The sequence below is a fragment of the Microtus ochrogaster genome, unplaced genomic scaffold (genome assembly GCF_000317375.1).
Source record: "Microtus ochrogaster isolate Prairie Vole_2 unplaced genomic scaffold, MicOch1.0 UNK2, whole genome shotgun sequence".
NCBI classification, from domain to species: Eukaryota; Metazoa; Chordata; class Mammalia; order Rodentia; family Cricetidae; genus Microtus; species Microtus ochrogaster.
The window spans coordinates 20,772,415-20,799,817 of NW_004949100.1; the positions used below are offsets into that span (position 1 = coordinate 20,772,415).

Consider the following 27,403-nt stretch of genomic DNA (forward strand, 5'->3'; position numbering starts at 1 on the left):
CGTCTCTTTGCAACAACAGAAACCCTAACTAAGACACTGAGCATTAACCAACTAAGTGTGAGCAATAGTATTAGTCCTCCGTTGTCTTTCTGCCAACGTTCAGTGTCTTCTTCATCAGTAGGTCCCATCCCAGGAAATCATTCTTTATGTTGTTCACTCTTAAGTGACAGCTCTTCTTCTATTTAGATTTCATCATAAAGTGATAGCAATTCAGGCACATTGTCAGGCTCACTTCTCATCCATCCTCATGATGCTCCTCCCCACTGGCAGTCACTTCCTCCACTGCAATCTTGAGTCCTCAAAGTTCCCTAATTGGGGAGAGAGATTATTTCTTCCAACCTCCTGTGAACACTATCTGACCTCTTCCTATGACTCATGATTTTAATAGCTCTAGAATGGCAAGTGCTTTTCAGAAGGTTTTCAGTTTACTTTGTCCACATGCTTGAGAGAAATTCACTATCTGTGACACCTACAGACTTATAAAATGCATTAATATTAAAGTTTCAAGATCAAATTACTCCTTAGTCCATGGGCTGCAAAATGGATATTGTTAATGTGAAATTATTAACTCCATTCAAGTTGCATTAATGCTCAAAAAGTATGCTACTGGAATTAAGGATGGGGAGGATACAGAAGGGATGCCTACCTTACAATAAAGGTAGGAAGGTACGCTGTATTTGGAGCTCTCTAGACAGCAGTGTGTTAAGAAGGGAGGTGTTTATCCATAAGTACTCCTCAGAAACACAGCTTAGTAATCTGCAGGGGAGATGCCTAGGCACTTCTGATCCCAAAGTCATGGTGAGATCATAAGAGGGAAACCCGACAGCTATTTCTGCATCTATGAAACAATTCTGTATCATATTTATGTTGACAGCTGACCACAGACCTTTTCTTCTGAGACACAGAGCAGTCTATGAATATGCATGTTTGTCTCCCAAGGACTGGCATTTCACTACACCTGTAAATGTGTGTGCATGTTACATGCATACGCATGCACACACTTAACCTGATTCTGGGATAACAATGAAAAGATTAATATTCAGCTTGAGTTAGGTCACTAATAATCTGTTACTTGCTAATTACCTTAGACTGGACATTTGACATGTTTCTTGCTTGCTGTCGTTCATGTTGGTTGTAGTTCTATTTTTGTGTATGGGTTTTGGGTTTTGGAGGGTTTGCCATTTTTTTCTCCTGGACAATATTTGGTATTTGTTCTTATTGTATATAGTTTTATACTAGATATTAAAAACCCTTTTATTTACAAAAGGGGGAAGTGTTGTAGAAATTCATTCAGCCAAAAACTTTTGGGGGTACCGGACATATGGGAGTGGTCTGCACATGATGGTTTTTAAGAGAGAGGATGGGCTGGCTGACTGTCTTGGGTGGTGACTGGAGACCTGATCACAGGTCCAAGCGCCCACAGAGCAGAGGCTCTCTACCTTGTTTGTGAGTGTTCCTCAATAAATATTTGATACCCCCTTTATCTCAGACTCTCATGGATTCATTTACCCACATTTATAATACACTGCATGCTGGCTTCATGCCAGGTTAAATAACAAGATATGAAGACTAACTAACTTGCTTGATGTCTAAACTGTCAGTACAGACTTTTACTAAACAGGGTCCTCCAGGAGACCTGGGAAATTTACTCTGGTGAGCCTTGTGTGTCAACCTTAATACAGGATATGGACCAATAAATACTTGCTGAATGAACATGGAAAGGAATGAATACGAACAGATTCACATACAATAATAGAGAACTTGCACCTTTTGAGGATCTCAGCCAAAGTAGGAGTAGAAGGACTAAGAACACCATTGTTTATTTGAGCCTTCTGCAAGAGAAGTTGGAAGGGCAGATTGATATAAATGGTTTTGTTTCTATTGGCTTTACCTTATAATAAGATCTTACCCAAACCTACATTTTTTTCCTTTTAAACTGAAGGCGAAAACAGCAAGTAGGACAGGTTCCATGCCTGTGTCTAATGTTTAAGTACAGGTTTGCCCTGATTCTCCCGGTGTTACTTTTAATAAACGAAGATATTTCACAGGGTCTTTCTCTTGGGCTCATCTGACCTGTAAGGAATTAAATATTAAGTATGATTTGGCTTTCAACTCATTTGCAGTTTTAAATTTTCTAATTATAAGAGAATTTAACCCAGACTTCAATGCAAAGCTGAGACAAAAGAGTTATAAAGGTATATCCTCATCCCTTCCTTCCACCTACTGTATATTTGCTCATCTTGTTGGGGGAGGTGGTAAATTCACTGATTCATAATTGATTCCAACCTTTACCCAAGTATAGGTGTTCTGTCTGCATACCTGTCTGTGTACCACACGAATGCTTGGTGCCCACAGGGGCCAGAAGAGCACTGGATCTCCTGGAACTGGAGTTACTGGTGGTTATGAACTGCCATGTGGGCACTGGGTATTGAACCCAGGTCCTCTGGAAAATCAGCCAGTGCTCTTACCCACCACGTCAATTTTTCAACCCCTTTACTCAACAATTAATTCTGCTGGAGAACTGAGCAGACTAGATATCTGACCTGCCTCTGCTGAGATTGTTGTACATACTTCAGCCCTCTCAAGTTTTTAAATGGATGTCAGTACTCACCCAGAAAAATGGAAGGAAAAACCTGGAAATAACTAGAAAAAGGCTTTAGATAAACTACTGTCTCGTAACAAGTTGTTACATTTTCTGAAAAGGAGTATTAATTTTGACACTAATGTGTTTTCCCTGGAATCCTTAAAATTTTTCTTCATATGTTCATCTAAAGAGAAATCCTGCCTCCTACTAGACAGGGCTTCTCTGTGTAGCCCTGGCTATCCTGGAATTCACCATGTAGACCAGGCTGACCTCAAACTCAGAGCTTGGTCTGCCTCTGTCTCCTGAGTGCTGGGATTAAAAGTGAGCACCACCATGCCCATCTTAAAGAGCAATTTTTACCATAACAGGTTAGAAAATGTTTTGTCATTGCTGGCGGTTTAACCAGCTTTGCACATATTACAACAGGTATTTATTTTCAATGTTTTATTCGTTTTACATACCAACCACTGTTCCCCTCAACTCCCCCAAGCCATCCACTCCTCCAAAAGGATAAAGCCTCCCATAGGGAGTCAACAAAGCCCGACACATTAAGTTGAGGGGGTACCAAGGCCCTCCCCTCTGCATCAAGGCTGAGCAAGGCATCCTACCATAGGGAACAAGCTCCAAAAAGCTAGCTCACGCACCAGTGACAGATCCTGTCCTACTGCCAGAGGCCCCAGAAACAGACCCCGCTATACAACCATCACCCACATGCAAAGGGCCTAGTTCAGTCCCACACAGACCCCAGCTGTCAGAACAAGTATTTTTAATCAATCATGATTAAGACAAGTAGGCACTGAAGTCATACCTTACAAAGTAAAACATCATATCCTCGAGTTACTTTCCTGGTGAAGGTACAAAACAATCCGACGTAAGTTCAAGTCACTTCAAGCTTTGTGCTGTAGGGTGTTCTGTGGATCTGCATTATGAGTTCATTAGCAATACTTATTTCATTTCATAGAATAGGTAAACTCAAGGCTAAGGGGAAATGATGGGGGAAGAGTCTTCTGTTTTGTGTTAATTTCATTGGTTAAATAAAGAGACTGCCTTGGCCCTTTGATAGGACAGAAAATTAGGTAGGTGGAGTAGACAGAACAGAATGCTGGGAGAAAGAAGCCGAGTCAGGCAGTTGCCATGATTCTCCCACCCGACAGAGCCGCAGGTTAAGATCTTCCCTGGTAAGCCACCTCGTGGGCTACACAGATTATTAGAAATGGGCTAGATCAATATGTAAGAGCTAGCCAATAAGAGGCTGGAACTAATGGGCCAGGCAGTGTTTAAAAGAAAAAAAGAAAGAAACAACAGCCCAAATATATTAAATGAAAAATTCCAGAAATAAGTTTCTAACTGGATACCACCCTGAGTAGATGAGCTCTCACACTATTCAACTGTCCTGCCAGGGACATCAATGACCTTGTCCAGTGTGTGTATCTGCACTTGGTAGCTGTCTGCAATACCAATCAATTCCTACAACATTGTACAAAAAGTTAGAGTGGTGGCACTAGCAACTCGGGTGCATCAAAGAAAAGCTGCACAGCGCTTTCTTCAAGTGAAAAGAGCAAAATCATCAATTTAAGAACAAAAAGTGATATGCTGATATCTAAGATCTCAGGAGGCAGAGCAGGCAAATCTCTGAGATGGAGGCCAGCCCTGTCTACATAGTGTGTTCCAGGACAGTCAGGGCTGTGTGGAAAACCTTTTTGGAATCCCATCCCTCCTCCCCCAAAAAGGCTGAAGAGATACTTTGAAAATTACATTAGAGGACTTCAAAGTATCAGAGCCAGAGTATCTGTAGACCATTCCTGAGGATCAAGTACTATTTCAGACATGACACACATAATAGGTGGATTAGATACCAAAGCTGTTTAGTCTAGTCATAGCCCGTATCTCCAAAACTCACCCCTGCACCCCAACTCCAATCTGTCTTAGCATATGGTACCACCCACTCATCCACCAAAACCTAGGCTTTGAGAGATAATTTTGGTGTACAAATTGCCCACTGCTTCATCCCAACTCTTCTAGCTAAAATGTGCCATTCTTCCCAAAGTGTTTGATATATACAATACAAAGTCACCATACAAGATTTGCGGTTGCTATTCCACTTTATTATTTAAAATATATTAAATACACATTAAATATAGCATTATCTAAAATATACAAAAATGCTGTAAACAGCCATAACCCTCATATCCAAGAAGTAATTATTCATAATTCAGCTGTGTACTTCTCCGGCCCTTTTTACTCCTCCCCCCACAGGCTATCTATCACTAAGCTTACTTTTGGATTTTCTGTAACTTTATAAGACTTTAAAGCATATGTAGCTACCACATATATTCTTTGGTCTGAAATCAATAAAATTAGGCATCATGCTTTAAGCAGTCACAAGGTTGCCCTCATATCGGCAAGTGTGCTCACCTCCACTGCACCATGTACCCGTGGGCACCTTAGGAAACCACTCCCCCATGGACAGAACTTCAGTTATCCGTTACTAACATGACTACACCGCCATGGCTAAAACATAAGACATGGTTGAACATGACGAGGAGCTCTGCCCACATGCACTCTGCAGATGTTCCCATCTGTGAGGTGTAACAATTCTCAAGCAGTGATGTGAAGCATGTATGACTACAGATGGTCCTGCAAATGTTACAGAAGCAGAATCTCACACTTCTCACCACAAAACATCTGCTTACCAGCCTCATGAGACGGCTTTCCTATTCTTTTTTCGAGTACAAAATTTCTATACATTCTGGTTACTATCCCTTATCAGTTACTTAAAAAAAAAAAATACGCTCTCAAAGCAAACACCTCTTCATTCCTCCTAATAGCACTGGGAGCTGCAGTGGGTGTGTCATGCATTATACCCTTTTGTCCAATCAGTCCCATTACAAATATTCATTGCAATGAGCCACTGGTCTAGTTCAAGGCCTCTGGCACACCATCACTGGACCCTCACTGACACTCCTCAGATATCCTGCTGTTGCCCCGAGTCATGGAGACCCTGTAGTTATCGTTCTGTAGGACCAGTTCCTTAACAAACTCCAGCAGGTCGTAGGTGGGGTGAGTGTTAGGGTGGACCAACCCAAAGCTCAGAATGTGGGTCTGAGTGGTGGCTAAGATGTTCAGTTTGGGTCTCTAGGACTCCCCTCGGGTGAGGTGAAGGAAGAAGCCAGCTCAAGTGCAAGGGTCAGCTCTTCCATGATGGGCAAGGCCAGCTTTCCTGCTGCAACATCCAACAAGGGACAGGGCCAGCTATCCCAGACAGTGAAGTGCAGACTGAATCTGTTTGCTTTGTTTTAAATTAATTTTTTGGGGGGGGGGGTCTTTTAGGGAAGGAACACTGCAGTGGTGAGGAGTGGATATGGAGATAGAGAGGTGAGTGGGGCTGGGGTGCATGATGTGAAATTCCCAAAGCATCAATAAAGTATCATGTCATTACAAAAAGGTCTTCTCGCTTAAGTCATTCATTTATCTAAAGTCCTTAACTTTTGACAGCAATGACTTAAGCCATTTTTACACTAAAGCTTCATGTATTGTCAGACAAGTTCCCTAAACCTTTCTTCATTTACAGAAGTACCTGACCACTTCTGATCCTTTGCTTGTCTGCTTGTCTTCAACATGATCTCAGCTAGAACTGCTGATGGAGTCTTGACTTCATAGCTCAATGTGAAAGACTCTGGCGTCTGTATTAGCTTTAATCTCTATTCACAGGTCCTCATCTGTGCCTTCCCTGCCGTTCCATCTTTATTCTTCAGATCCTAAAATATGAGGCAATCAGGGAAGAACCAGTACTTCTACTGCCAGTTCAACACGTTTTTGAGCAAACTGTCCTAGAGAGAGACAGTATGGAGTGACCTTGCAACCTGCTGACTGGGCAGCACCAACCAGTCTTTACTACTGAACATACTGGAGAGCAGATGAGATACACAGAAGCAAGGTTTGGGATATTCCACTATCAGATGCCTCATGCACTCCTTCAGCTGAGGTGGTAACCTTCCTCTTAGGGAGCAAGAATTAAGGATGGAAGAGCCTGAGGTACTGGACAGAAGAGATCATCCTCTGAAACAAAAGGCTGGGAAAGCAACGAGTAACAGAATTTAAGAATGTAAGCAGGTAGAAAAAAAACTTTAAGAAAGAAATGGCTGAGAAACGACCATAAATATAAAAGACCAACAATTATGTCAAGGGAGGGATATGAGTAAGAATTTGGAGCAGTCAACACTGTCTAAACCAGAGAAGATAACCCCACAGGAAGGCCTCTAGATCTAGTAAGACACCAGTGGTAAGAGATGAAAAATACACTTTCCTTAATGTCACTGCATTAAGTGTAAGTAGAAGAAAAATAACTGGTACATGAAAGTCCAAATATTGTGAAAAGATCATGCATGAGAGAAGAGAATCAACTGTGGGGGGGAAAAAGACTGTTCCCATGTGTGTTCATTATGAATGGAGGTGAATGGCCCGAAGGAGAAATAATTACCAATAAAACTCTCCCTATTCCCAGCCTCTGTTCCATAAAACTAGCCTCTACAGCAGGCAGCAGAGCAAGCAGCAAAATGGAGACAATTTCTTTTTTTTCTTTCCTTCTTCCCACACATATTTCCCTATACTACCTCCTCTTTTGAGCTCTTCTTCTTTTCATGAGGACCTATAGTGCTAAGACTACAGAGCTCTACAACCTCCACTTAGACATCTGTGTGTATCTGAACTGTCCCTATGCACAATCCTGCTTAAACCTCATCCAACGAGACAGAAATTAAGATCACTGTTCTCATTTTATAGATGAGCAGACAAGGCTGGGAAGACTGAGCACTTGGTTTATGTCACATGGAAGTTACACAGCGAAGTTGATGTTGAAGTCTTGTTTTCAGAGCCTAATGCTCTGAACAATATTTTCAGAAATAACAAAGAGCAAGACAGTATAGTATATCCAAAATATGTAAGTTTGGAGTCAGGCGCAGGCAAAGAACTGCATGGCTTAGCCACCCACAAGTTCTGCACAAATACCAGAGCTCAGCTGAGAACCTACTCATTCTGAGGACAGTAGATGTTAAATAATACCCTTGGAAGTCACTTTTTTTCTCTTCCATTTTTCCACTAGTGCAAGGGACCATGAAACGACAAGCATGGAAAATGTGACTGTGCCTAGCAACACCAGCACACCAGGGCAAACAGTGCCAGTATTTCTGTCCAGCTAGCAGCGAGTATGCCTCTGCCAGAGAATTCTACAGTCAGTTAGTTGAACCTGAGAAAATATTGTCTTGCAGGAGAAAAGAGAGGAACACCTTCCTCCCTGTCCAAGTCTACTGTTGAAACACTTAGATTGAAATGTCACATTTCTCTATACATTCCCCTATTCAACTTATTTTCAGGACCTTTTTTGAATGTGAGAAAACAATAAAAACAAACAAACAACAAAAAACAGGTACAAGTGCCCTCCTAGGTCAAAGGCAAAAATGGGGAAAAGCTAGTTGACTTGCTTTGAAATGCAAAAGACGTCTCTGCTTGCTCCAAGTCTAACAACCTAACGACACCATGAGCCCTGGCACCTTGATGCACCTCATTTAAGGTCCCTGAAGAAGTACTGATGTTCTAGGACCCCAGAAGACCTGCTCTACATCAGGTGCCACCAACCAGCCTTCCAACAATGGCAGTGGGGGAGGCCAGCAGGCGCACAGGTGCTTTTGTTGTTATTTCTAAGGCACTCTGGATTGTACCACCTTGAGGTCAGCAAACATAAAGGTTTTAAAGAAAAAAAGAAAAAGAACAGGAAAAAAAAAGCACAACAAAGAAAGAAGTCAGTCTGTATCATATCCCAGAATAGGGCCAAGCCATTTCTCCACCTCGGCCACAGGCATGTCCTTCCTCAAAGCATAATCTTCAATCTGTAAAAGACAGAATCATCTTGTTAAACCAAAGTGCTAAATCTTTTTGGTCTGAGTTTCCATAGACTTTGGAATAAACATTAAGTACCTGGCGTATCTTGTCTTAACAGCAATCTACTGAGCTAACACATTTTCTGTCTGCCCACCTGTCTTACTCCCTAGGCAAAAAACAAGTAGCAAATGTCGGCTGCTTAGAAACTAATAGGTGTGTGAGTTTGTGTGTTTACCATGGATAGAAAGAGAAGGCTAGAAACAGGATAATGGGCTCAAATCAAATTAAGACACAAACTGAGGTGAGTTTATTCACAACCCCCCCCCCAGACACACACATCACATCACTTCATTGTCATATAAAATGGGTCCTCCGGGTCGATTTTAAAGACAGTTATCTAGAGAAGTCACATGCTTACCTGATCTTTGGAAACTTTGCCCACAGCAAAATATTTGGACTTTACATTGGAGAAATAGAGGCCTGATACTGCTGAAGCAGGTGCCATCGCCAAGGATTCTGTCAAACTGATGCCTGAAGAGAAGCACAGGAAGCAATCAGTGCCCAGGCAGGGTACTAACAGACTGAGTGAGCACCAAGTAAACTCATGCCATCTAGGGAGACACACTGATACAGCAAGAAGCTCCAATCATAGTGTCTAGCAAATTCTTGCCAGGTGGAAGGACCCGCATATTATATCCGGTAAGAGCAAGCCTGGAAAAGACTGCAATCCTTCTCCCCAGCTACATGTGATCAGTTGTAGAGGCTCCAATTTGTCTCTACGCTGAGTCTTCTCAGGTAGGACTGCTAGCCCTGGCAGTAAGAGAATCCCCACAGCTCCCCATGACTCTATGAGGTCAGTGGGTAGCAGGAATGAAGAAGCAGCCCACAAAAGCACAGAGAATGAGGCGTTCTCAGGACTGTTACTCTGCACTACTCACTCCATGGACAAGAACTTGGAACCACAATGCTGAATACTTTCTAATCATCTCTAGCTCACTCACAGGACACCGTGCTCACACCTAGATGTTGAGACTCTCTGAGCCATTTCTGCAGACCCAAATCCAGTGATACTCTCAGTTTCTTCCTGTGATATGGATTCAACTTCACCAGCTTTAATAGCTAATTATGACTGGTTAATCCTACTGGGCTTGTGATTTAACTGAGTCCTCTCAACATCACAAACTATGCAGCAAGGATGGGATAATGCAGCCTCAGAACAATCACTGACTCTGCCCTGAGTCAAGCACAAAGGTCTCAACAGAGCACAGGTCAACTTCTAATTTCAACTCTGAGACTCAACCCACAGAGCAAATTTAAGAGGGGATGATGACTGCAGAGGAGCATAAATGTTACTAACAAGTAAAGGAAAGTGAGAGAGCTAAGGGAAGGCTGGGAGCTTGCCAGTTTAGAGCTAGAAACAGCCATCAGCAAGCAGCGCAAGCCTGAGCAGGCAGAAGACACTGCCAACAGGACAGAAACTGGTCACTAGCTATTGTACCAAAACCAGAAAACTAGGGTAGGAAAGGCAGGAGGAAGAAAGGAGACCTAGGTAAATCCCCTTCTAGGATACAGCAACAGTCAACAGTTTAACCTACTAAGTCTAAAATAGTTCAGGAAAAATGCAAGGCTGTACTCTGGAAGTAAATTACCAGAACAGATCCAGTGAGGAAGGATGGGATCAGGGATGATTTCATTCTAAGTTCTCCTATTTTATAAAAACTTTAACTTCATGTGCATGGACTCAATGAGCAAGGACAGGAGCTCACTGTCTCCCACATACCTGTAGCCTGCTCAATGTTGGCCAGTCTCCACATGGTGAGCTTCTCAGTATGGTCAGGCTGGCTGGGGTAACCAGGAGCTGGCCGGATGCCCTCATATCGGAGTTTGCGCAAGTCTGTAACATCCAACTGCTCAGTACTGCAGTAAGCCCACAGTTCTCGGCGAACTCTCTCATGGAGCTCCTCTGCAAAGGCCTGGGAACACAGAAGAGAGAGGGGCACAATCAAGCAGAAGCAACCTGTGACCTCCACACAGAACACTTTCCCCACCTGGCCACAGTCAGGAAAACTGCACTTTCATTAGCTGCCCTGAGAAGCCATGGTGTCCTCAACAGAGTTCTGAAGTACCACATTCAGTAATCTAGAACTCTAGGACATTTGCCTGAAGTCAATGGGGCCATAGTTTTACCAGAAGAGTACTGGGACCACAGAGCGGCATTCTCTATGGCCTGCTCAAAACAAAGGGGAGCTAGGACTTCTCACATTTTGGCCTCCTCACCCCACATGCAGCTACAGAAGTTGCCAACATTAGGCGGATCTCTGTGAGTTCGAGACCAGCCTGGTCTACAGAGCTAGTTCCAGGACAGGCTCCAAAGCCACAGAGAAACCCTGTCTCGAAAAAACAAAAAAACAAAAAAACAAAAAAAAAAAAAAATAGAAAGGACTCTAAAGCAGAAATCTGATTTTAATTCTGGGGGTTATCACAGTAATCAAAAGAAGACTAATTCAGAGATAAGGTCAAGTCTCTGGAGGGCAACAACCAACTAGTCAAGCACTGGAGGTTTCTCTTTGCTAAAAGATGGCATATGAGTGGCATTTGGGAGACACAGGACTTAAAACTATAGGTCATGTTAAAGCCAGCAGCATCTAGCTCAAGTATGCAATGACATAAATTCTAAAGGCAGCTAGGTTTTCTGACATTGTCATGAAAGTTCCAACACCCACTCTCTACCTCAGCACCCCAGTATCTGTCAATGCCTTACCTCTGCCAGCCGGTCCCCCAGTGCCTTCACCATGATGCTGCTGTAGTCATCGCCATCATCCTCGTAGGCTTTACTCAGGTCTTCAACCCCAAAGCAGGCAACAGCAAACAGACCCAAGTAGTCGCGGACACCAGAATGCAGAGGAGCAATGAAGTCTGAGAGGCAGTGGTAGGGGTCTGTACTGGAAGAGTCCTTCTCAGCCTTAAACCCAAGCATTGGCAGAGAGGTCATTAGCATGGCCACAGCATCAGCACATAGTAGAGTAAAAAATGACTGTCAGTCTCAGGGCACAGAATGCCTTCATGCTTCATTCAGCTCTACCACAGCACTCAAAACGGTGTCTGGCATACTGTGAGTATGCAATAGATCCGTGCTAAATAAACAAATGGCTACGGTTTAGTATATACTAAACCACAATTACTCAACATAGCCATGTGGGGCACAGGGGCACTGCAGTATATGACTTTTTGGTTTACACTTCTATGTCACAGACCATCATTGAGGGACCTAAGGGACGAAACCAATGCAGGAACCTATGGGTAGGAACCTGGAGACAGGACAGAATTACTGTTTTTCTTGCAGAATGGGTTGGCTATTACTGGAATTCAGCCTTCCTTTCTCACTTGCCCATGTGCTTCTTTTCTTCTGACTTTTGCCATGCTACAAGGCAGCACATGATTCTCACCAGATGTGGCTGCCTGATCTTAGACTTAACAACCAGAACAATGAACCAAAATAAGAATTTTTCTTTATAAATCTCCAGTCTCAAATATTCCATTATAGCAACAGAAAACAGACATTTTAAAAAAATACATGACATGATGTAGCATATACAATTAGGAAACTAGTTGATTTGCTCATATACATACAGACTAAACAGTTATAAATACCTGTAGGCACTATGCTAGGAATCAGAACCTTAAATAATCATAGGTAGATTAAACATTACTGTTCCAGAGTGTTTTCAATTCAGATGAGCATGTTTGAGAAGAGCCTGATAAAGGTATCAGCCTTCACTGTGCATCAACAAATAAGAGTTAACAAACTGCTGAGGTCAAGCGCATATAGGCCCGGTGTTGTCCACCATGGTTTGTCAGGAGACTTCTGAGAATACACTAATATAGTCTGAATACAAAGACTCTGTCCAGGGCCAGAAATCATAGTTGGAAAAATGCCTGCCCAGAATGTACAAAACTCTATGTTTGATCCCCAGTACCACATAAGCCAGGTACAATCTTGCAGGTCTGTAATTTCAGCATGCACTGAGATTAAAAATTTAAGGTTCCTTAATGACACATCAAGTTTGAGGCCAGCCCGGGACACATGAAACCCTGTTGCAAAATCACTCACACACACACACACACACACACACACACACACACACACACACACACACACACCCCTACACCTATTTTTCTCTGTCTGTTTCCACAACACAGGTGTCCATCTTCCAGTGTTTTACTCTCAGCTGGTAACTGATCCTTCCCTGGTATGAAACTATCAAAGTCTTATACACACCACGGTCAATAAAAGTTAGTAACTTATAACTAATACTTCCTAAGTACTTAACACTTTGTTGTTCTTTCTAGGATGCTAATTTAGCTCTCAGCAATCCAGTGAAGGAAGTGATCCTCAAGCTCCATTTCACAGGCAAGAAATCTGAGACATAAAATTTGACCCCACAGGCTCAGCCAGTGATATGGCTGATCCAGGAGAGGACAACAAATGCTCCTAGAGACATGGTACTGCTCTAGACGGATCAATTAATCAAAGAGCAGTCATCCAGAATCTTCTAAGTCAGTTGTTAGACACGAGAGCAAGTATAGTCTGACCCTGGGTAGAGAATAAGCCAGTGGCTGCAGGTCAGAAGGCATGAGTGTTCCAGAGCTCAGAAAGAGGTCAGTCATTTTCCAGTGGTACTCTACTGTTCTTTGATTAAAAAAAGAAAAGAAAAAAAGCAAGAGAGAGACACAAAGCTACTCTGCAGTAGGACAGATCACTGGTCCCACTGTGCCTCAGAAGGGATGACAATCAAAGATCCTCTGAACAAAAGACTCCCAGGGTAATGAATGGGGTGCTCAGCTACAGTTTCTCAGTGCCCTGCAGATCATCTCCTAATAAATGTATCACAGACAATACGTATCCACGGTCCAGCTCCCCTCTCTAGGAACTACTAAAAGAGTAAGCTAAGAATAATGGTGGTAAATGCCCTTATATCACAACACAACAGTATTTAGTTGACTGTGAAGTGAAGTCAGCAGAGGAAAACCAAGGACTGGAGGATGAAAGAAAAGAGCCCAGCAAAGGTGTCTGGCCTTATACCAGTCAAAGATAAGCTCATGATTCCCTAGTAAGGAAGGGCCAGAGCTCAGCACTGGAAGTCCCTGCTCTGTATCTGTGGTGTCTAGGCCTGAGCACATACAGTAAAGCTGAAATTGTTCTCACATAACCCCTTATGGTATCAAGGCTCAAATTTAAGAATCCCATCCATTGTTACTATTAAAACCCTGTCATTATAATTTGCATTATGATAAAGGCAACCCTACCAATTTTAATCACTAAAAATATGAGTAAAACCAAAGAAAGTAATTTACTGCTAATTATTAAATTCTAGCTCCAATTCTTCATTGAGACAATTGTATCTATAGCAGCTAAAGTCTTTGCATGGTTCCTGCCATTTTTAAAGGTGAGGCAAAGACAAAACACAGACAGTGTACACTGGAAACTGCTACAAGGAGAATATATCCAGGACACACTCAAGGGGGCTTGCTCTTGCCTCTCTGCACACAAAGCTCAGTGCCAGCTCCCTCTGCCCGTTTTTTTCTCCTCTGTAAAACAGAGACATAAACTGCCTGACAACACCACCATGAAACAGTTAACTATGGTTATCTTACTCCCTATTCAGCACCTGGCAGGGTGGACATTCTGGGGTATTTGTCCCCGCCAGACTTCCCTTTGAGACAATAAGCCACATAACAGTCTCTAATAGAATACTCAGATGAAAAGCAATTGCTAGGGAAAGTAAAATGCCCCTAGTTTCATGAGATATGGGGTTGAAAGACTGAAAACACAAGCGTATGACAGCTAGGCTAGCAGCACGGTTCCATATCTATCTGTAGTCACTACTATGAACCCCTACCCGACTTCATGGACACCCATGCCTTCTCTCCATCCACACAAATGCTTAGGACTCAGGCCTAGGAGGGCTGTCTGGGATGCAATGGTACAGATAAAAGGCTCAGATTTCTTATTTAATTCTCACTTACTACACTTAGTACAGTTGCTAAGCCTGAGAGTCAAAGCAGTGCACTCATCGTCCACACGCATTTCATACCTGCTGCCTCAGCCCATAGAAGGTGGCTATGGGCTCTGAAGCCTGGGGTACCACACCCTCTGCATACAAGTGGATGTCATCCTGGACACTCTGTGCTGGCCAGAATCCAACTACACCCCTGGCATGGAGTTTCTTTTGACTTATCAGTATGTTCAGCATATTCTGAGCATCATCATATACCTTTCTGGCTTCTTTACCTATTAAAAAATACAAGAATTTATTTAAAGACGCCAATAGTAACCTGCAAACAACCATTCCTTTTTAACACTGCTGCTTCTCCCTTCTCTACCCTCTTCTGCATTCTCACAAAGACTCTCAGGTCTGCCATGGGCACAGCCTGGAGCAGAGTACACAGTGGCTAGTGGGACCAAGAAATGCATCCCCACAGTGTGCCTCCTCTAGGTCAATCTGTTTATATTTTCCCAGTTAGTAGAATCCAGAGAACGAAATCAATGGCATCCAAAACAGTCTTGTCAGAAAGAGGGCACGAACTGGCATTCCACTATAACCCCATTAACTTCACAGTGATACATGGGGAGGAAACAGGGTGAGCTGGGACGCGTGGCCCAGATTCTCTTAAATGGCATCGGTGCTATATCTGAATAGCTTCAGCACTTGCATGGTAGGCACCAGATCTGTTCTGGGACATCTTCCATCAGTTCCCATTAGCTCTCAGTGGACAACACTGTGCTGCCCTACCTGTATGAAGGGCAGTTCCATGGTCCCTTCTAGCTAGCTGTGGTGGCACAAGGACAGTACAGTAAGAAGCCCCTTACCTAATCCTCCTGGATACCAGTAAGTACTTGGGTCTCAACATCCTAACATGCCTAGGACCTCCAAAAGCTGATGTGTATCTGGATTCCCCGGCTCTCTCCAGCCCGGACCTCACTGTTCACCAGCACTCCTTCTCCCATGTCTCTAGGAGTTGGGTGGGGCTGAAGCTACCCAAGACAAGTGAGGGGAGCAATTCATGATTAACTCACTTCTCATTTCTAACATGCTGAGTCTCCCTCCTTCCCTGAATGTTCCGGGTAAATGTGATGTGCAGCTCCCCACATGGCCCCCCAAGTCCAAGGCTTCATTCTCCTCGGTTTGACATGTTCCTTTCTATTTCTGCTTCCTATCTATCCCTAGGTCTAGTCTCCGCAATTCCCATGGAATCTTCAATAACAGTTCAAGTACCACCACCTCCAGGAAGCCCACTCTAATCTCCTCTAATCTCCTGCGGGAGATCTAGCCCCCCGATGTGAGATGGATCCCAGGCTGAGCCCACAGCAAGAACCCAGCAAAAACCCAGCACTGTCAGCCATGCCGGTGAGCCAGTACTCAGTCACAGGATTCTCGCCTTTTTGTCTGCCTGTGCCGAGCAGAGACCAGTGTGTAGTGATGTCAGGGAGTCCATTTGAAGACTGAGTGAATAAAAGGCCACATTTACCTGATGTAATAAGGGCAAGCCTCCTGTAAAGGCTGAGTCGGGGAGCAATATGGCAGCGGCTATATCCTGTGTAAACTAAACACTTAGTGCGCCCTCTCGGACCACCTTGAGAGTCACATACCACACCCCGCAGGCCAAGCAGAAAGGACTTACTAACCTACTGTTTTGTCGTTAAATATCTTGGGGAAGCCTCTATTCGGGTACTTGCCCCGGAGCTGCCAGACATCAAAGAAAGGCTTCCAGTCAATGTAGTCCACCAGCTTTTGCAGGTTGTAGTCTTCAAAGACCTGGGTCCCAAGAAATGTGGGCTTCACTAGAGCAAAGAAGCACAGCTGTCAATGCCACACCAGCTGGGAGAGCACTCACACGGATATACACTGAAGTGTCCTTCCCTGCTCCTCACTGTGCAGCTTACTCCCACGTCTGCCTCCCTCCTGTCGCCTGTAGGAGTTGTCTTACCAAGAGCAGAACTTTAAATTATCACGGAGGAGGAACTTCCCCATGCAGCTGACTGACTACCCCATGCTGGAAATTCTTCCCTCAACCCTTTCATCCCTACCATGTCTAAGAAAAAAAGGAAGCCTTTAGTTCACTTCCATGTATACAGATAATGGCACTGTTAAGAGACTACTGCAGAAGGACACGTGCAGCACACTTCTTATATGAAGTGTACAAACATGCGCGCGCGCGCACACACACACACACACACACACACACACACACACACACACACACACACACACAGTGTGAGGGCATATACAGAAATGAAGTCCCAAACTCCAAACTGTGGCTATTTCTACAAGTGGAGGGATAAATACAGGACTGCCGCTATGGATAAATATCTGATCTTGTAAAAGAAGATGAAGTTTTTTTCTTAGATTGAGTAATGGAAACACACAGGTGTTCAAAAATTGTTCTCTGCATCTCAAGTCTGAAACATATGATAACATATATAATTCTAGGGACTCTATAGGCAGACTGTGCTTCAGACATTTCAGGACACCAAGGATACAATGCCACATGGATACTGGGCCAGAGGCCAAGGGGCCAGTGCTACTGCCAACTCTGAGTGACCATGCTTCCCTGTGATTAGAGACCTGAGGACTCGCTGTTACACTGTTAGTAGCTGCCCTAAAGAACATGGGCCTCTCAGGAAGAAAGAGGAGAGCAGAGGAGCTCTAAGCTGGACCCTCTGCCTTCCTGCACCACAGTAGCTCTTCCCCATCTGCTTTGTCATCTTCCTACGATTCTTAGGGCTGCTCCTGCCTTGTAACCACTACTGTGTGGGTTCGCTTGTTAATAAAGTCTGCATGGAGACTTAAGAGAGGCCACTGACACTGACACCAAAGAGGCCTCTTGCTAGGAGGCAGACAGTGACCTGCAGCTGTGGAATTGGGGCTGATGGTGGGGCTGCTCTTGACCAAGTTTCATGGCAGAGTTCCAAGGCTGTTTCATGTTTCAGGCTCTACTTCCCTAGATCCAGAAAAAAGGCCCTGATTTTTTAGTGGCTTCACTTCATATAGCTCCCTGAAGACAACTGGGCTAGCCTTAAAATTCAAAAGCCATACCTTGGGACCCCATATCCCTTAGGCAGGAGGGCAGAGCCTAGTAATGTCATCATATGTGGGTTAAATTGGCAATCCAGGAAGTATCTCCAACACTACCAAGTATAGTGGGCCTTCTCAGGGTATTTCTAGCAAATTATTTATTTAGTGTATGACTTGTCCTGGTGCTTCTAGACCAATTTCAGAGTAAAAGATAAACAGTAAAAACCACAGCATGCACTCTGCTGTAGTGATTTCTATTTCTTCAAAGGTTTTCACATTAGTATCTTATTTTACCTTTCAATATTTCCATAAAATAATCCCCCTTTACACATCAGCACCTGTCAACTGTAGGAGACAGACACTCAAGGTCAAACAGTGACTCAGAGCCAGGAGTCAAGCAGGGATGAACACTCGGGCCTTCCAGCTCCCAATTTGGCACTCTTTCCACTAAACCACACTGAACCCAGCAGGAATGAAATTAGAACTGAGAGCACCTACATTTCCAATTTAATTCTCTCGGCCCTGCTGAGCATGTGTAGAACATAGATGTCATAAGCACTGAAAGCTGGTTTCAGACATTACCTGGGAAATTTGTATTCCGTTAACAGAACCCCCCTTCACACTGTCTCAGTTTTGCATTTGTACCTCGTGTCTCTCTGAGCCTGTCAAAACATCTTACTCTATTATTCCCTTGTGAGTACCCATGTGAGGTAAGAAAGGTAGCTAGAAATAAAACGGGAAGAAACAACATAAGAAAAATGAAAAGGGAAGCATCCAGAAATAGAAAAAGAAAGTGGAAAAGGATCCAGCATTGCTGCAGTTTTCAAGACCTGTGAATGCAGTTATTCTATATTTCAGACCTTCCAAGTGAATCCTTTGGCCTGCATGCAACTCAGGTCAGCTGAGAAGTAAGCATAACACAGAGAAGCATTGAGGCTACAGAAGACAAACCTGATGGTAGAAGCTTGACAACCATTCAAGTTATTGTCTGAAATTAGTTTCTTCAATTAAAATGAAGACAATAAACATGGTTGTTCGAGAGTCATCTGAAGGACCCAGTAAGCCACGGTGACTCCATCTCACCACAGTTTGTGGCACCCAGCAGGTCTTCCTATCTACTTTCTTTTCAGTTAGGGTGACTCATTCCTACACACAACTGAGAACTGCTCACTTGCAGGTTCATTTGTTGCTGAGCAACTGCAAACATTCCTGGAAATTGTCAATTATCACACTTAGCTGTCTCCAGCAACAGCCACAGACCTGGGTGAGGTTCAGACAGCCAATCGATATGGAAACCATTTTTTCTGGCTTGAGTTAGGGATAAGTATTTTCTCTCCTGTTGAAGAAAACAGTAATTTAGTCAGAACCTCTTAGCTTTTCTATCTCTACAATGAAAACATAACCAAAAAAGTTTTGCAAACAAAACAAACAAATGAGTAAAATCAAATGCTTCTAAAGAATAATCCTTATTCTTTCCCAACCAATATGGCTTCATGCTGCCACCAGAATAGGAGAGTAAAGAGTGACCCATGTTCACTGTGGTTCTAAGACTGACCCTGTAGCCCTGATCACCTCTTTCAGGACACATGAACTTGGAGTTAACTGCCCTGAGCACCAGAGCAGGGTAGACCCAAGGAACTGTCAACTATAGGCAAAAAGAAGAATGGAAAGAGGCCATCAGCAGAACCTATGGCTCTCAAGCACTTCAGAAGCACAACAATTGTTTATTCCCTCATTCACATTCCTAGCAACTCTCTTAATGCCCCACACAAAGATGGAAGGCCGACAAGCAGAGAAACTATCCTATGGAGTTCCTGAAGCCTAGAGGGGACCATTCCAGGCACATGATTCTGAACAGCAGGCAAGGTCAGGCCAATAACCAGGAGAAGCTGAAGAATTTTCTTCCATTTTTCCCTTAAAAGTGAGTCTGAGAATACCACTTTGGAATGGTTTAGCTCATATTTTTAGGATGTCATGAGCTTGTGTTTTACTCTTTCTCATAGCCCTAGTGCCTGGCATACAGCCTAATATCTACTGAGGATCCAGAATGTTTGACTCAATACAGTTTTAAAAAAAAATCATAAGTGTTTTGAAAGATAGTCTTGCTAGGTATAGGTAGCCCAGGCTGGCTTTTAAACTCATGATCCTTTTACCCACATCTAAGTGCTGGGACTATAGGCACGCAGGTCCATGCCCTACTTACAATTCATTATAATATTTTAAAAAATCAGGAATTTAGATACCAAAGAACTCAGATTTACACTAGGAAATAGTAAAATAGTAAAATCCATGAAAAATCATGGATTACTCTGATCTGAAACGAGCCAAGACCTGCTTTTATCACTTACCTTTAGAGACTCATAATGATCCTGTCTAATATCTTCATACTCTTCCTGTATTTCTTCAATGTAGTCATTTTTCAGATTTTCATCTAACAGCTGAGAACACTGAAATGCAAGATAAAGCTCAACAACCCTAGGGCAGCAAAGGAAGATAACCTCCTCTGAGGCTGGTGAGATGGCTCAGCAGATGAAGATGCTTGCTGCCAGTCTGACAACCATGCCAGAAGAAGAGAACCAATTCCCACAGTTGTCTCTGATCTCCATACACATACTGTGGCTCCAGCACCACCACCGCCCCACAATAATACCTCACGATACACTCAACTCGGTGGAATACAGTAATACTGGTTACTGTAATCATTCCACATAAATAAATACACAGATGTAAAATGTTTCCTTTCAGAAGATAACAGAAACCGAAGTCACTGTCATCCAGTCTGCATGGTGTTGCTGGAGTCTTCCAGGTCACCAGGCCCTTGAGTAGATTTCTTCCCCAACAGAAATTCCTGGAGTTGTCAAACTATGCTTTCATTGAAAATATAAATGGGATTATGGACAGAAGGAGCTGCTTAGCTCTTTTCTATCTAGACAAGTAATTTGGAAACTGAAGGACCCTGTGGTCTCTCAGCTGTTGTAGCCTATTATTCAGCAAACACATGAGAACGACAATCAGGATTCACTAGAGGACACGGAGAGGGAAAGACATCTAGGCAAAGTTTTTGTTCTGTTCCCTGAGGAACTATCTATGACTCTGGTTTTTGATTGAGTCAGTTGGCCCATCAAGCATTTTTACATCTGGAACAAGGTCATTTAAAAAATCCTACATTCCATTTAATTCTAGCACTAGTCAAAGAAATTTACTCATATTTGTAAATTAAAGGCATTTATCAATCTGGTGAGGTGTCCAAGTGCAAGGCATTGGTGCCATACTTCAGCTCTTGCTCAGTTCTGCCAGCATCCCTGAAAGCACAGGACATGCTAACAGGGTTTACTCCCCACAAGGCAGCGCTGTAGTGGCCATGAACTTCTGACGTCATTTCACCTGCTCTGCTTTCACATTTCTTCCCTAGAACTTACCAAGTGGACCTCGGGTGAGACCTTAGTTCTTAACGCTTTCTTTGTTCCCTCTTTACAACTCATTCAGAATAAAAGGAAGGTCCCACACTCACCACCACCACACTCTTGGATGCATCTAGGACATGGATTACAGGTGCGCTGTACCGTGGAGCTATTTTAACTGCTGTGTGGGTTCTGAAAATAAGGGTCAAGAAGAAAAGCCCATCAGTGCTGAGAGCTCCTTGCTCAGACAACTCGTGTTAGAATCACTACAGACAATGTTTCTACAGTATTTCCAAGAGAAAGGCTTCAAGGCACTTACTTACAAATACTGAACTTCAAATGTCCCTTATCAACCAAGAATGACTTTTCCCCATCCTGAGACGGGAAACCAATGTGAAATGACATGAACTGAGTCTGACAAAATGAGAAAGCTTTGTTCTTAGCTATCTGCCAACAAGGAATGAGTTCCAGTCCAGGCACTCATCACAGCCTGCTTGAGCCAAAGGAGAAACCAGTCCCTACCGTTGTCAAGGTCAACTTCCTCCCTCCGGAGGAGCTGGGAGAAGAGCCAGCACCCCAGGGAAGCAGGAAGCAGGCAGAAGACACAGGACACAGATCTGACCCTGCTTCCTCTTTGAGAAAGCCATCTATACCTCTGGCCTCAACACCACCTTAAGCTTGTAAAAAGAAATCCCGGACCTGAAATGCGACAAAAAACAAAACAGAAAGAGACCAGGGATATAGCTGAGTGGTATAACTCTTTCTACAATTCAGAAAGCCCTAGGTTCAATCAATCCCTAATATCATAAAAGTGAATCAATTAAGTAAAACAAAGCAAGAATTAACTATTTCATACTAAGATTTGCTCAGCCTCAAGTTTCTATTGTAAAACTTTAAAGGAAGAATCTTCAATTCTTTTTTTTTTAATTTTTGAAAAGTGTGGAACGCTTCACGAATTTGCATGTCATCCTTGTGCAGGGGCCACGCTAATGTATCGTTTCAATTTTGGTATAGAAGCGAGCACAGAATCTTCAATTCTTAAATATCACATTTGACATGTTAAGTATATTGTCCTGATTGCTAGGTGTTTATAGCAATGGTGTAGGCTATGTATCAGCAATGTCATCAAGAAATACACAAAACTAAGTGAGAACTGGAAATGAAGAGAGCCTCCCTGTGGGCGGTTAAAGTGGGGTCTGAGGTGAAGAAAAGTGGCACACAGGATGGCTTACAGATGTTCCCATCCTGTTTCCTGTTCCTTCTTTCTTCTAAATCAGCTATTTTCATAGGCAAAGTGAACTGTAACCTTTTATTTCATATCATGGCCTAATCTAGATTAAAGTATTTTATATAAACACTGCATAGCTGTGCTTTAACTGGACTGGTGAAATTGCTCAGCCAGTAAATGTGCTCACTGCACAAACCTAAACACCGAAGTTCAATCCCTAGGGCCCACATTAGGATAGATGAAGAGAGCCAGAGAAAGGGTTCAATGAGTAAAAGGCACTGACTGGCAAACATGGTGACATACAGTCAATCCTCTGGACCCACGAAGTAGAAAGAGAAGCCCTAATCCTCAAGTTGTCCTCTGACCTCTACATGCACACCATGGCATGTGCACGCCAAGAGAATCAACTCCACAAGGTTGTCCCCCCCCTCTCTCTCACAAGGTTGTCCTCCTCTGACTGATTCTCTCTCTCTCTCTCTCTCTCTCTCTCTCTCTCTCTCTCTCTCTCTCTCTCAAGGTTGTCCTCTGACTCTTTCTTATGCACGCCCACGTGCGCACACATATACACATACACACACTACATTTTTTTTAAAACAAAGGAGAAAAAAACAAAGATGGAGAAATCAAGATGAAATCAGAAAAGAACAGTATCTAAAAATGCATCCATGAAATCTAACACACAACTTATATTTTAAGTTTCCCTACCGAAAGCTCATAGTCAAAGTAAAGAGGAAGATAAAATCACCTTACCTCTGAGCGATTAAATACACACACACACTCAGAAAATTATCCTATCTTAGAGCAATGTGACTTTCCGTTAAATTGTAAAAGGAGGGGGGATTCCAAAACCTATTTTGTAGTTTACTGACTAGTTTTGTGTCAACTTGATACAAGTTAGAGTCATCAAGGAGGAAGGAGTCTCAGCTGAGGAAATGTGTGGAATATTCCTTTATACTGTGTGAATACACATCACTGTCATTCATTTAATAAAGAAGTTGACTGGCCAACAGCTTGACAGGATGAGCTTAGGTGGGAAAATCAGTCTAAGGACACTGGAGAAAAGAAGGCAGGAGTCAGGAGTCGCCAATGAGACACGGAGATGAAACAGGAGATGCAAGATGAAAGAGAGGTAATGCCACATGGCAGAATGTAGGTTAATATAAATAGGTTAGAGTTAGCTAGTAACAAGTCTGAGCTATTGGCCAAGCATTTATAATTAATAGTAAGCCTCTTTGTGGTCATGCAGGAGCGCCTGCTGGGACACCAAAAAACTCTGCCAACAGAAATGCCTCCATGAAATCCAACTGTAAGGCATTTTCCTAATTAGTGATTAATGGGGGAGGGCCCAGGCCACCGTGGGTGGGGCCAGCCCTGTGCAGGTGGTCCTGGTTTCTATAAGAAAGCAGGCTGAGCAAACCATGAGGAGCAAGTCAGTAAGCAGCTCCCCTTCATGGCTTCTGCACCAGCTCCTGCCCGATTTGAGTTCCTGTGCTGACTTCCTTTGGTGATGAGCAACAATGTGGAAGTACAGTTGAATAAGCCCTTTCCCCCCAGCTCGCTTTTTGGTCATGATGTTTCACCACAGCAATAGGAATCCTAACTAAAACAATAGCAATTAGTTATATATTAAATTTAACAACTGACTTTCAGAATGAATACCCGGTCAAGTTCTGCCCATAACAAGCCAGATTTTCATAAGTTCCCATATGTGATACCACATTGCCCATTCTGCAGATAGAATAACAGTTGGTTTTTCTCTTTTACAAATACAGGTTGAAAAGGTACACTCCAAGTAAATTCTCGCCCATCTCTGACCCCTAACTTTTGGCCTCTCTAAAGACCCTCAAATGTCTAGGAGCATAAGTCTGGTTCATGTTGCTACTGGAAAAGTCACAGCTTATACCCTCAGAAATTTGTCTCAAAAACCATAAAAGTCCTGAGCTGTCATCTGGCAAAGGGAAGAATTAGGCACCTCTGAACCCTCAATCATTGGAAAAGAAGCAACCAACAGACTGAGGAGGGCTTTTTTCTTTTGTCTGGTAGCTCTTATAAGAAAATGAACCATGTAGTCAACTTCAAATCATCACAAGTAATGAATTCCTGATTAACGAATATAAAATATTTTAATTAGGAATCCAGCATCCCAGGTGCCATAACTCCTAAAGTGGAGATTTAGTATGTTACATAATTACAACTTTCAAGTCTTTATTTTGGCAACAGTCCATAGATCCCCTTGCCAGTCACCACACTAGGCAAAAGACCAGGTCAAGTTCATAAAGCCCAAGTTATCCACGAGGCCTGGTGGTCCAGACCTATAATCAGAGCTACTTAGAAACTGAGACAAAACACTGCAAATTCCAGACAAGCCTAGGATAGCATGACTAGGCAATTTAGTGTGAACCTGTCTCAAAAGTAAAAAGTAAAAGATTTTAAGTAAAATGGAGGCTGGTCAGTGATAGAGGTCTTGCTTAGCATGCACAAGTACTAGGTACAAATCCCAGTACAGAAAGAAAACAAACACACACACAAATAAATCCTCTTATCAGTGATCAGCCAGATCCCTTAAAAATAATTCTGCCTCTTGGTTACTAAGTCAGTCAGTGGGAAACAAATCCAATTTTCTAATATCAGCAACAATGGCCAAATTGTCAAATTATTTCAATGAAAAGTAATTAATGAATAACGATGTAAACATTTTGCTACTTGCAAAAACTCTCTGTCACATTATAAGTAATATGATGGTTAATTCTATGTGTGAGATTGGGTGTGCCATGCGATCAGTTTTTGGTCATACTGCATGCAGTCCAAATGTTGCTATGAGGATATTTTTTTAGAAGCAATAATTATTTAAACCTGTAAACTCAGTAGATTATTCTTCATAATGTGAGTTAACCTCATTAATTAGCTAAAAACCTTCAGAAAAACATTAAGCAGTCTCATTAACCCCCTGCCTTTTGTGCAAAGAACTTCTGCCTGAAGACTGCTCTGAGTCTCCAGCCCACACATTCCAGATCTTCCAGCCACAGTCACATGAGCCAATTCCTCAAAAGAAATCTCTCACTCTCTGAGGAACTCTAGAAATACCTATGGCAAACTATTATGTCACTTTTGCACTAGAAAAAAAACTCTGCACATTGCGGAACCACCAATTTCAATGCTCCAGCTTGATATTCTTTCCTGCCAACCATCAAATATCTGTGATGCTGCCACAGTGTCTCTCTCCACGGCCGTGATCTCAGGAAGAACTTATACCAAACACTGCCCGTGTGACTCAATGTGAACATTGTCCTCTTTATGCCTTTTATCCTAAAGTTTGCCCCAAAGTCCTCCTGTCAGAACAACTCCTCAGGCTGAGCAGTGGTGGTGCAGGCCTTTAATCCCAGCACTCAGGAGGCTGAGGCAGGCGGATCTCTGTGAGTCTATAAGAGCTAGTTTCAGGATAGGCTCCAGAGCTACAGACAAATCCTGTCTCAAAAAAGAAAACAACAAACAAACAAACAAACAAAGGAAACAACTCCTCCAACTGACTTCCTAGCTCATTTTCATTAGTGTGTGTCTATTACAACGTTAGAGTGTCTTCATGGGAATTTATAATTATTCAGCCAGACTCCTGCTTGAACCGAGTAGGCAGAAGTTCAAGCAATATCTTTCTGAAAAAACAAAACAAAACACCTCAGTTTTGCTATTAGTCTGATTTTAAGAGGGTTAAGAGTACATTATAATTCTTAGGAGCTGCCTGGCAGACAGAGGACTAAGAAAATAGCAACAAGTCAACAGAATCCAAAGCAGGGTATAGGGAAGGACTCACAAAGGAGTTTCGCAGAGTGGGCTCTAGAAGCCTCCTAACACTTCCCCAGAGAAAGAACGGAAAGCTGTGCAACAGAAGACAGCACAGCAAAGGAGAGAATAGCGGATTTCCCCAGTCATAAACACTGGCATTTAAGAGAACGTAAAGCGAGATGGCGCTCATCTTGCTGACTTACCTTGAAGTTGTTGCTCCTCCTATCAACAACGGAATATTTATAGCCAATCTCTCCATTTCCTTAGCAACAAAAATCATTTCATCCAGAGATGGAGTGATGAGTCCTGATAAGCCAATTATATCTATTGCCAAAAGAAAGAAAGAAGGACCATTCTCCAACAGACTCTCAGAGTAATGCTGAAGCCTACACCCAGCAGACTATGGCACATACCTGCTTTGTGGTCAAGAGCTGCTTGAAGTATCTTATCACAGGGAGTCATGACTCCTAAATCAATAACTCTGAGGCAAGAAACAAGATGTCAGAAAATTAACAAGAGCCAAAAAGAAACAAAGCTGAAATGAACATTTTAATTTTAGCCACTAAATGCTGCTCTAACATAAACTGGAACCACAGCATCAGAAGTCATTCACATTAGTTTTGTTTTGCTTTGGTTTTTCCAGAGCTGAGGACCAAACTCAGGGCCTTGTGCTCTACAACTGAACTAAACCCCTATTCCCCACATTAGTTTTTGAAAGAATAATATTCTATTTTATGAATGCACTACATACTACAGTATCAATCTGAAATGTGCCCCCTAAGGCCAATATTTTGAAGGCTTACTTTCCAGCCTGACATTTTTTATTTTTATTCTTGTGCTTCTGAAGCATGATCCCCGTGCTTTCCTTGTTCTTTTTTACATCCCTGATATCAACGCTTTAACATGACACTTCTTACCACGATAGGCTGTGTTACCACAGGGCAAACAAGGGGCTTATATGATCCCTTTCCATTAAAATGGCTATGGAGTAGTACCTGTGACACCAGCAGTCACAATGTAGTGAAACAGGCCAGGCGTCTACTAGTAGCTGAGTGGGTAGGAGAGTGCACTGTGTCTGTCAGCTCTCTGACACTGTGGTAGATGTCAGCCCCTTGTTGGCCCTGAGGTAACACAGCCTATCATGGTAAGAAGTGTAAAACTGTGCATATAAAGCCAAGATGACTTAAGCCTCCACCTATGGATAAATGGGTAAAGAAAACGCATACATGGAATAAACTAATACCCAGCCATAAAAAAAAATGGAATTCCATCATTTGCAGGAAATAGATGGAGCTGATGGACACTGTGCTAAGTCAAACAATCCAGACATAGAAATATGATGCCTCATGTGAAGAAACTTAAAAGTTGACCCTAACATACAAGAAAGCTGAGAAGAAATTACCAAAGGCTATACAGGGTGAGGAAAGAGGAGGATAAAGAGCTGGACAGCAGGCTT

General features: G+C 42.8%; 1 protein-coding gene and 1 pseudogene across 1 annotated transcript in view; both read right to left on the bottom strand.

Moving 5' to 3' along the window:
• Positions 1-5,896: 5,896 nt before the first annotated feature.
• The window catches only part of Mtr (5-methyltetrahydrofolate-homocysteine methyltransferase), a 78,349-nt gene continuing 56,842 nt past the window's right edge, over positions 5,897-27,403 (bottom strand). Inside the window, exons 23-33 of the mRNA XM_013353137.2 lie at positions 26,361-26,428; positions 26,151-26,271; positions 21,050-21,131; positions 19,887-19,985; positions 18,799-18,874; positions 16,149-16,304; positions 14,557-14,753; positions 11,223-11,423; positions 10,242-10,434; positions 8,880-8,992; positions 5,897-8,469 (exon numbers count right to left, since the gene is read on the bottom strand). Coding sequence (XP_013208591.1) covers positions 8,383-8,469; positions 8,880-8,992; positions 10,242-10,434; positions 11,223-11,423; positions 14,557-14,753; positions 16,149-16,304; positions 18,799-18,874; positions 19,887-19,985; positions 21,050-21,131; positions 26,151-26,271; positions 26,361-26,428 — 1,393 coding nt within the window. The 3' untranslated portion in view covers positions 5,897-8,382. The remainder of the gene's footprint in view (positions 8,470-8,879; positions 8,993-10,241; positions 10,435-11,222; positions 11,424-14,556; positions 14,754-16,148; positions 16,305-18,798; positions 18,875-19,886; positions 19,986-21,049; positions 21,132-26,150; positions 26,272-26,360; positions 26,429-27,403) is intronic.
• LOC113458087 lies at positions 21,873-21,971 on the bottom strand (annotated as a pseudogene).